Source organism: Pteropus vampyrus, unplaced genomic scaffold (assembly GCF_000151845.1).
Source record: "Pteropus vampyrus isolate Shadow unplaced genomic scaffold, Pvam_2.0 Scaffold503, whole genome shotgun sequence".
Lineage (NCBI taxonomy): Eukaryota > Metazoa > Chordata > Mammalia > Chiroptera > Pteropodidae > Pteropus > Pteropus vampyrus.
This window is the reverse complement of record NW_011889284.1, coordinates 1,130,097-1,141,168: the sequence shown is the minus strand read 5'-3', so window position 1 is coordinate 1,141,168 and position 11,072 is coordinate 1,130,097. Positions and strand designations below refer to the sequence as shown.

The 11,072-nt window shown below is 37.5% G+C and overlaps 2 protein-coding genes across 3 annotated transcripts in view; both read left to right on the top strand.

Annotated features, from left to right (window-relative positions):
* Window positions 1–3,161, top strand: part of LOC105307546 (keratin-associated protein 4-6) — a 9,114-nt gene extending 5,953 nt beyond the window's left edge. The window contains 2 exon segments of the mRNA XM_011383093.1: window positions 2,942–2,977; window positions 2,980–3,161. Coding sequence (XP_011381395.1) covers window positions 2,942–2,977; window positions 2,980–3,161 — 218 coding nt within the window.
* Window positions 3,162–7,933: 4,772 nt separating this feature from the next.
* On the top strand, window positions 7,934–8,542 carry LOC105307555 (keratin-associated protein 4-11). Of its 2 annotated transcripts, XM_023524872.1 has the most exons (2): window positions 7,934–8,183; window positions 8,325–8,542. In XM_023524872.1, exons 1-2 carry the CDS (start codon window positions 7,934–7,936, stop codon window positions 8,540–8,542), a joined length of 468 nt encoding a protein of 155 aa, XP_023380640.1. The 2 variants fall into 2 exon arrangements, with proteins under 2 accessions (XP_023380640.1, XP_011381405.1); XM_011383103.1 differs by having other exon boundaries at window positions 7,934–8,542.
* The last annotated feature ends 2,530 nt before the right edge of the window (window positions 8,543–11,072 follow it).

The following is an 11,072-nucleotide window of genomic DNA, read 5'->3' as shown; positions in this document are numbered from 1 at the left end:
AACACATAGACAAGAGCATAAGACACATATGGAGCACATTGAAAATGTCTAACATACATGTTAAGTTGGAGTCCCATGAAGAAAGAAGAGAGAATAAAGCAGAAGCTATAAAAGCAGAGATAGTGTGTGTGTGGAGTGGGGTACAGTTTGACAAAACTATTGAATAACTTCAAGCCGCAGATTCAAGAATCTCTTTGGACTCTAATTTATTTATAGTCTCCTTCAGAATCTGTAATCATCTTAATTCTTGGAGCTTATACACTTCTTTCCTATATCTACTATGCTACTTATGGTGGACTATTTCTTGTATATTTTATAGCATTTTTCCCTATGGAAATCCCATACAATTTGTGTACTTTCTCAGAGGTTTATTTTTCCTCATTGTTGATGCTTTTTTATTTTAAGTTTTTCTTTATAGGAGTTATTTTTATGTGCTGTGGTTTTTGCTTTTGTTGCTGATGATTCCAGGAACATTCACTATTTGGTCATAGTTTCTCACCTTGAGATTCCTTCACTATGCATAGAGTGTAAATTAAAAAGCCTGGTGATGTTACTGTGATTTAGATGTTCATAGGAGCCTCGATTACCACTTACAATCCCCTGTGGGCAGACTAAGGTTTTCTTGTCTCTAATTTACTATGAGGTGTCCTTTTAAAAATATAAACTTTACCCTGAACCCTGCCTACCTTGTGACAGCTTGAAGTCCCATTTCTTGTACCCACGCGGGTTTTAACTACCAGCTTCCAATTCTGAGAGACTAACCAGATACCAAACCTTCACAGGCCACAGGACATCAGCTACTGTTGGCAGCTTGAGTTTCCTTTTCCAATCTGGAAAATGAGAATTTTTCTTCTCTTTTCTTCAAGCTCATCTATGTAATTGAAATATTTTAAAAATATTTTCAAGCATTTCTATTTGCTTGTGCCAGAAGGTAGATCTGCCAATATGAACTTAATCAGCCATGTTGCCAGATGTCCTGTATTTTCAGAGACCCAGGAAGATGAAAGATTTACTGCGTTAGTTAGAAATATAAAAAAGGATTCTTACAGTAGTACCTCCTATAGAGTAAAATTTATGATATATTTTAGTATTTTCCCCCAAAAGATACAAACTACACAATATACTAACAATGAATAAAAATATTTTTTCAATCCCAATCCCTTTTGATATTTTTTTTTATTTTTGAAAAAAAAAGTTAATCTTATAGAATAGTGCCATGAGTAACAGAAAGGACTCCTAATTCCATAAAGCCTTCACCTAGATTCAACATTTTGCCACATTTTGCTTCTCTCCAATAAATACATAGGTAGGTAGGTAGGTAGGCAGGTAGGTAGGTAGGTAGATAGGTAGGTAGGTAGGTAGGTAGGTAGGTAAGAAGAAAGGAAATGATATAATTTAGACAGAGATAGATTTAGATCCTAAGACTAAGGACATTTTCTTGCATAACCCCAGCATGAAGATAAATTAAATTAAATGATGATGCATTACTATTAGCTAACATACATTTAATATCTAAATGTTGCCAGTTGTACCAATAATGTCCTATAGAGAAATTTTATCCATATCCATGTATTACATTTAGGTATTGTGTCTCTTTAGTCTCCTTAAATCTGAAACACTTCTTCAGTTATGTTTATATTAGACAATTTTGACATTTTTTAAAGAGAATGGGCCAGTCATTATGTAGAATATTCTCTGGTCTGTGTTTGCCTGATGTTTCCTCATAATTAGATTCAGGTGATGCATTCTGAAAAAAATACTACAGTGATGTGTCCTTTCAGTATGTGATGTAAGGAGACACTTGTCAGTTTGCCCCATTATTAATGATGCTAATTTGATCCCGTGGTTAAGGTTATATTCTCAAGTTTCTCTACTGTAAAGTCACTATCTTTTCTTTTGAAATTAATAAATAATCGATGGAGAACTACTTAGAAAGTATACAAATATCCTATTCCCCATCAAACTTTCACTCAATAGTTATAGCATCCATTGATGATATTTACTTGAATCATGTTTTATTGTGAGGGTTGTAAATTATGATTTTGTAACTTTTTTTTCTTCTATATTTATTAGTTGACATTTTACTGCCATAACTTTCTCATCTTCCTTAAAAAAGTCTTTTTATGAAATTAGTCTCAGTATGGACTCATGGATTCTTATTTAATGAATTAAAATCACTGCCATTATTCTTATTTAATGAGTTAAAATCACTGCCATTATTCATTTTGGTGCTTATGTTACTCCGTATTGGGCAGTGAGAGTCCCTTCAAGCTGCCTCCAAGCAACTTTTAATATTTAAAAACAATGAGTCATTGCCAACAGTTTCAAAGTGAATACAGGAAGTAGTACTTAGCACATACTTTGAAGCAACTAGAGAGTCCACTATCTAATGAACATTTATGACTCACAAATAGGATCTGTCTTCCTCACTGCACACAGGTAATTCACAGATGAACCTTTTTCTTTCTATTCCCTACTATAATTCTGCTTCTCTTTTGACATCAAAGAGATCTTGACATGATGAGAATAATTAGTCCAAATGGCATCAAGGAATGATACACAGATCGCAGGTAAATACCAGTGACTAAATCAATTGACGGGCCCTCTTGACAAACAAGAAAATAAGAATGATGATTCTGGAAAAGACCAGATTGGAAAATCTTAACAATCTGGAAATCTTCCTTTCCAGAAAAGGAAAACTTATTTTTCTTCATCTTAAAATATTTTACCAGAAAAACACGATGATCTAATTTTAGAATAATATTTTTTTTAGGAAAATAAACTAAAAAATGGTCCAGGACCTGGACACAGCAGCCTCAGCAGAGAGACTTTCAAATTCACTAAGCTCACGCTCTTTTACTAATATCAAAACCTCCATCCTCTGACACCATGGTCAGCACCTGTTATGGCTCCATCTGCTCTGACCATGGCAGTGGCCAAGGCTATTGTCAGACTGCCTGCTGTAGGACCACCTGCTGCTGCCCAGCTGCTGTGGTTCCAGCAATTGTGGTTCCAGCTGTTTCCACCCCTGCTGCTGTGGCTCCAGCTGCTGCCTCCTCCCCATCTGCGGCAAGGTCTCCTGCCACACCACTTGCTATCACCCCACCTGTATCATCTCCACCTGCCCCCATCCCATGTGCTGCACCTCTTCTTGCTGCTGAGTCCCCTGCCCTGTGTGAACCATCTCCGTTTACTTCTGTCCTCACAGACATAGACCCTCCTTTTGTGCTGACCATTAGGACAGGCTCATGTTTCTCAAATGAGTTGGGTCTCATGATTTTAATGAGCCCACTGACACTGTGAGCACATGTTGGTCTCAGTCCAAATACTACTCCTTCTGGACCTCTCCCTCTTATCTAAGTGTGAATCTGATTGTAACATGCCAACTATTGTTTTGAGCAACAAATTCTCTCCCGATCCTCTTCCTTAATTTTTGGGTACCAGATCATCAAGTTCAAGACAATGTACTTTGATTTCAGTATTCTTAGATTACACATTTTTATAGTCTGTCCCTAAATTGTCCAAAAAAGATTCTCCTTTCTGATTCTTATTCTCCAAATGTTCCTATGTTATAACTCTGTGCCAAAATAAAGCATCACTTCCCTGTACAGGAATTCAGTGTAATGGTACTCTCCTTTAAGATTTTCTATGCAGTTTGGACAAACGTTTTTTACCTGCATTTGTAGGACAGACAACATGGCTTTGTCCATTTTAAGGAAGAGGTTGGACCACCTTAGTCACAGCTTAGTTTTCATTGGCAGTCTCTTCAGTCATTAGACAAAATAGACGTTCTCAGGAATTCATGGATAAAAATTAGAGAAAAACTTTGGAAAACCTGTTCTGGAAGGCAACTAAGTTACTTAACAGTTCGATCCTTTCAAGACTTGCTTAGAAACTGTATGAGGTGGGACTGGAATAGACTTTAAGAAAAATCTCCCCCATTCTGATGCGATACTTTTTAGAGTTCTCTATCTAATACTTTGTGGATTACCGGATTTTTCATTCCAGCTCATGAGAACATGAAGATCAGCTCCAAGGATTGTTCCTTTGCCCTTTATGGGATTGAGTGTTGGGGGAGTCTTTCTCTGTCCTTGGATAGTTTCTGCACACACGTGCACTGATCAGTATTCAGGTAGAGCTTCTGCAGATCTCTGGGGTTCTCAGTGCAATTCTCTTCTCTCTGGTACTCTGCCCTGTGAGTTCCAGCTGTCTTGGCCTCCTTTGTCCCGGCTCCATCGTCTCAAGTCAGGATGGTTACCAAGCCCTACCTGGTTCTACCTCTCAAAGCTGCACCCTAGAAATTCTCTTCAAGAAATAAACAGAGGCAATCCTAGGGATCACCTCATTTGTGTCTCCTCTCAAGGCACAAATGTTTTCCTCTGCCTGACAGTCTATATCTAAAACCACTGTTTCATTCATTTTCATTCATTCAGGTTTTTGTTTGTTTGTTTGTTTTTAGTTGTTTCAGGCAGGAAGGTAAATCCAGTCTTTGTTATTCCATCTTGGTTGGATGTGTAAGTCCCCCTTTTGTGTTTTCTCACCTTTTCTTTATTCTTTCATTATGTTGAAAAATAATGTAATGTGAACAAATCTATTCTCTATATTTGTTTCCTTGGTCTTTTAGACATTGTAAAACACTGCATATTTTTCTCCACCTGCTTTATTATCTCTTAATAACCTATCCTTTTTTTATGACAACTATTTTTTCAAATTAATATAAATGAAAGTTAATTTTAAAAAATAATTGTTCCTGGAGATTACTTCATAGTAGCATACAGAGCTATTCCCTATTCCTTTTCACAGCTGAATGTTACTCCATTATGTGGATGCACTGGAGTTTATTAACCAGTACCTTATTGAAGAATACTCCAATTGCATCTAGTATTTTTTGTTTGTTTTGCTTTTACAAATAGCGCTGCTATAAATAATCTTGTGTAACATTTTTTTCCATATTTTTTGCTTCATAGCTTTTAGATAATTTACGGAATTGGGATAGTTAAGCCAAAGGATCTTCACTAGAAAAGCGTGAGCATGCCCGTTTCTACATAGTCTCACTATCAAAGAATGTTGTCAAATTTTGAATTGTTGACAACCTTACAGGTGAGAAGTGCTGTCTCATATAATTTCATTTCTACTCTTATGTATAAGATTGTGAACTTTTATACAGTGAGGAAAGATTTGCATTTTATTTTTCCATCAGAGTTTTGGCCTTTTTTCTAATCTAATTTTTAAAATGCTTTACATATTAAGGACATTAGCCCTTTTTCTTTGGTATAAATTGCAAATTGTTTTTCTTTTTTTATCTAGCCATTTGTCTTTTTACTTTATGTTGAGTTTTTTTTTTATGTATTTTTTTATTATAAGTGATTGTCTTTTCACTATTGCCTTTTCACAAATTGTGTTGCAATTGAAAAAATATTAAATTATGAGTCCTCTTTAATGATGGGATCTCCTATACCTCTACTGCCCATTGTGACTCTCTTTGAAATGTCTATTGTATCAATATCTTGGTTACCACATTCATTGTCACCAAACAAGACAGTATTCATCTCTCACCCTAGATTCAACCACACCTAAATTTTCTTCCCTCTTCCTGTCACTCCATCCACCTCAAGACAAATAATATTACAAGATCTAGATATTTATTCACATCTTTCTCCCAACTTTGTGATGATGTGATATTCACTCTCTTTGTATACATTCAAAAATATACTTAAATTCTCCTCGTTCAATCAGTGCACTATTATTTTTCTCTACTCTCCTACACATATCACCTAGACAAGGCATTTATTCCACCTAAACCCAAAATATACCCCTATTCAATCTTGCCCCCATTGGGGAATGCTCTTTCTTCTCTTCTCCATCCATGCTGATTACCTATAGTATGTTAAAGTGTGAGTAAATGCTGCATGTTTTCAATAAATCCCACGTTTGCTCAACTAACATTAATTCAGGGCAATTGCTAGGCACCATATTTATAATACAAATAAGACAGCCTCTGACCTCATGGGGTATATAGAAGAATTGGAAAAATAGAGACATAAACCAATTATAATAAACTGTGATATCCTAGGTCACAGGTATATCTTGGAGCAAAAAGGAGGTAAGGATTCATTTTGAATGTGGTAGACATCAAAACATATATTAGCTAGAGATGAGTTGGTATCTGGGCTGGACTTTAAGGATGCGCAAGAGTTTGCCAAGTTGACAAGGGAGAAAGCATATTTACATAAATGAAACAGCATGAGAAATGACATGGGATTATTATTCTTCATACATCCTAGGATAGGAGAGAACCACCTTCCCTACTGACTGTGTGACTTCAAACTCTCAACTTCAATTACTTCATGTCTAAGAAATAAGGAAAATTGTTTTTACCTCAGAATCCTTGTGCATTGTAAACAACATAACAATTACAGAAGACTCAAAAAATTCCTGACACATAATAGGCACTTAAAAATAGTAACTATTAGTATTACATCATATTTTATAAGAAGTATATGGATTTAAATACATAATTGTTATTTTGTTTACTAATCTTAATAGTTGCTTATGTATGGGTCTTGCAGGTTTTACTTAAGTAAGTGCCTGTGGGACAGAGATGAACGTTTAACCCTTATATTTCAAACATAACTTGAGAGACAATAGCTCAGAATATAAAAAAATATATTTCGACATCACTTCAATTATACATATTCCATTGGGTATGCTGACCTACCAAAATAAGATAAAAATACTCCTTTATAATACCCTATCTCTGAAGATCATGTCAATAATAATTTAATAATTTTAAAAGGGACCCATCATGCCAATCAATGTGTTTTTGCTACTTAAAAGTAGTGAATCATTGCATTGTAACTATTTCAAGTTAGATGTTCAATAAGAAAAACACAGATAGGAACTTCCTTAGAATCCTCATTGACAATCCAGTAAATCCAAAGGGATCACAGTGTTCCTTGCTGCACATGAGGCTCTATGCACCGCCCGCACCGCCCCCTCCCCCCTCCACTCTGCCTTCTGAGATGGGTCTTTCATCCTATTTTACTACCAGCATTTGCTATGACTTGTTCTTTCCTTAGCACTTTATTTTATTTTAGTTTTAGTTCTAAATATATAGTACATTGGTTAGACATGTATATTATAGTTTATGAAACGATCTCCTTTATTACTCTATCTTCCCTCTGGCTCTACACATAACCATTACGTCACTGCTGACTGCATTTCCTATGCCATGCTCCCCATCCCCATGACCATCAATCAACTACTAATTTGTACTTTTTTGACCCTTTACCCCTTTCTCCCAGCCCCAAACCCCCCCCCCGCCCCCGGGCTCTGGTGGTCACCAGATTGTTCCCTATATTTGTGAGGCTGTTTTTAATTAGTTTGTTCTTTTCGTTCCTTAGATTCTGCATATAAGTGAAATCATATGGTATTTATCTTTCTCTATCTGACTTACTTTGCTCAGCATTACAATGACTTGTTCTTGACCTCTTTGGCAACAGAGGAGATTTAGTCATCATAAAATCCATTCTCAACATATTATCCTAGAGTCAAATATATAAATGGAAAATCAACACTTGTGAAATCCAATGAAACAATGTCATATAATGTGTCTACCTGAAAAGACACATCTGACAAAGGGAGAAATATGGGAGTTGATACACTTAGCTTTAACCAAACTGAATAGCTCATAATTCAACAGGAAAAGGAAGTGGTGCCTTTCCTATAAATAGAAATATTTACCAGATAAACGCAATTATCCTATTTACTAAAACTAACTGCTTTTCAATTAAGATAAACAACAGGAAGAGTCCTGTATCCCTGGTCACAGTACCCCTCAGCAGGGTATAAAAGCAACAGAGGGCAAGGACAGATCATACTCGAGAACCTCACTCTTCTGAAAACTCACCTAGAACCTCCACCCTCTGACACCATGGTCAACTCCTGTTGTGGCTCCGTCTGCTCTGACCAGGGCTGTGGCCAAGGCTGCTGCCAGGAGACCTGCTGCCGCCCCAGCTGCTGCCAGACCACCTGCTGCAGGACCACCTGCTGCCGCCCTAGCTGCTGTGTGTCCAGCTGCTGCCGCCCCAGCTGCTGTGGTTCCAGCTGCTGCCGCCCTAGCTGCTGCATCTCCAGCTGCTGCCGCCCCAGCTGCTGCTGTAGGCCCAGCTGCTGTGTGTCCAGCTGCTGCCGCCCCACTGGCTGTGGTTCCAGCTGCTGCTGTAGGCCCAGCTGCTGCATCTCTAGCTGCTGCCGCCCCAGCTGCTGTGGTTCCAGCTGCTGTGGCTCCAGCTGCTGCCGCCCCACTGGCTGTGGTTCCAGCTGCTGCTGTAGGCCCAGCTGCTGCATCTCTAGCTGCTGCCGCCCCTCCTGCTGTGGTTCCAGCTGCTGTGGCTCCAGCTGCTGCCGCCCCTGCTGCTGCCCCTCCTGCTGCCTCCGCCCAGTCTGTGGCCGGGTCTGCTGCCAGAGCACTTGCTATCGCCCCACCTGTATCATCTCCACCTGCCCCCGCCCCATGTGCTGTGCCATCCCTTGCTGCTGAATCTGCTTTGAACATACCACTTCCTCCTCTCCTATCTCTCCATAGATGCAGACCCATCTTTTCAAAAACATAGAGTGCTCAAGAGAATCCATCTCTTGGCTCCTACAAGCAAACTCCAGTTCTACTAATTCTCTGTCCACACTCTAACTTCTATCCAAACTCCATTCTTCCCAAATGAAATCACTCAGAATCTCCTAATAAATTAAATTCCTCCAACACCCCTCCCTTTGTCTTCAGGACATCTATTCCTCATGCTTAAGGAATTTGAAGGTTGTCTCCATCACTTGTGCGGCCATGGATTTTAACTCCTCAGACACTGAAGTCCAATGAAGTCTTTCTCTTATATACCTTTGCAAAGATTTTCTTATACCTTGTTATTTCCGTGTACCAAAATAAACCTCTTTCGACTGGCACTGAAAATTGAATGTGATTGTTACTTTCTTCTTTTAAAGGTTTTATATGTGGGTCTTGGTTGATTGTATTTTGCCTATACCTGTTGAATGGACAGCCCAGAATAGTCAACTTCCAACAGAGGTCAACTGATATTGAGCACTAGTTTTCTCTAGAAAGTCTTTGTAGTCTTAGGCAATTTAACTAATCATTTCCTAACCTTTAGAAAAAAAGTGAAACTGGTGTCATGGTGCCTCTATGAATATAACAAGGGGGAAGTTTTAGAGAGTTTGGACACGATTCATGATCTTTTAAAACACTGTATTTCAGAGGTTTTTTTAACCAAAGAATGCAGCTAATAGATGACTGACAGATGACTGATAGATAGATAAATAGATAGATGATAGATAGATAAGGCTTTCTTCAAGTGTAACTATGATCTCTTTGGAATATTTCTCCCTTTTTACAACATCAGTTAAAAGGTATATATTTTTAAAGAACCATTATATGCCCATATTGAGAAGCCTTCATTCACTTAACAAACATTTATTACTAGTGTCCTCTGTCCCAGCCCTGTGCTGAGCACCATGATAACAAAGTAAGTATCATAGCTCATACCTTCAGAGCACCTGTATTCCAACTGGGAGGTGACAGAAGTAAATAACTGTGATATAGCAGAGTGTGCTAAATTAGGAGCACAGTGCTAGGAGGAATTATATATGAATGGGGCTGTTTTTCAGAAATGATATCATTGAGAAGGAAGCATTTTAGCTGGGTTTTGAGAGATGAATAGGAGTTTGCAGAGCTGATAAGAAAGAAGAAATATTCCAAGAAGATGAAATAGCTTCAGCAAAGCCTTGCAAGTTTTATTCTTCATACCTTCTTTAGCTGCTCTAAGATTAAGACAAGCTTACTTTCTGTTTAATCTTGCACAAGTTCTTTTTCTATTAATTTCTCTGCTTATTTTGCCTATTCCACTAAATATGGTGGCATTAAAGATTAAGAACAAATATAAGATATATGGTATCCCTGGTACATCGTGACTACTTCAGAAATGATAGATGTATTTCCTTAGCTTTCATGGAAGAAATATGGAACTTATACACATACTATATATTTTGATTGATTATTTAATTAAAACAATTTGAAATCAACAAACAATAAGTATTGGCGAGGATGTAAAGAAAAGGGAACTCTCGTGCACTCTTAGTGGGACTGTAAATCTGTGCAGTCGCTATGGAAAACAGTATGGAGGTTCCTCAGAAAATTATGAATAGAGCTGCCTTATGACCCAGCAATTCCACATCTGAGTATTTATCCAAAAAAACCAAAACACTAATTCAAAAAGACATATGCATCCCTTTGTTCATTGCAGCATTATTTACAATAGCCAATATATGGAAGTAACCTAAGTTCATTGATAGATGAATGGATAAAGAAGATGTGGTACACATATACAATAGAACATTACTCACCCTTAAAAAAGAATGAAATCTTGCCATTTGTGACAACATAGATGGATCTAGAGGGTATTATGCTAAGTGAAATAAGTCAGACAAAGACAAATACCATATGATTTCACTTTTATGTAGAATCTAAAAAACAAAATAAACAAACAAAACGAACAAAACAGAAACTCAGGGGGATGGGTGAAAAAAGGAAAGGAATTAAGAGATACTAATGGCCAGATATAAAAACAGTCACAGGGATGTAAAGTACAACATAGGGACTATAGTTCATAATATTGTAATAACTATATATGGTGTCAGATGGGTATTAGACTTATCAGGGTGATCATTATATAAGTTATAGAAATGTCTAATCGCTATGTTGTACATCTGCAACTAATATATATTGATTGTAATTGAAAAAATTTTTAAATAATTTGTTATTCTTTTAATTGTTGCCAAACTCTGTTTCTTATGCATGTCTTATTCAAGTACCTACAGGAAAGAGGGATTATCTGTTATGCTCCATGTACCCAACAGACTGTCTTGGATGCATGTTGTGTGTGTTACACACTGTTGAGTCGGCTCCAACTGCTGGTGACCCTGGGAATGAGTGATATCCACACTGTCCTGTCCTAACAGCCCCGCTCAGCTTCTGCAGACTCACACCTGTGGCTTCCTTTATGAAGTCA

What these genes read in the sequence shown, in the direction of transcription:
- LOC105307555 (XM_011383103.1), top strand. Translation starts at nt 7,934, where the DNA reads ATGGTCAACTCCTGTTGTGGCTCCGTCTGCTCTGACCAGGGCTGTGGC.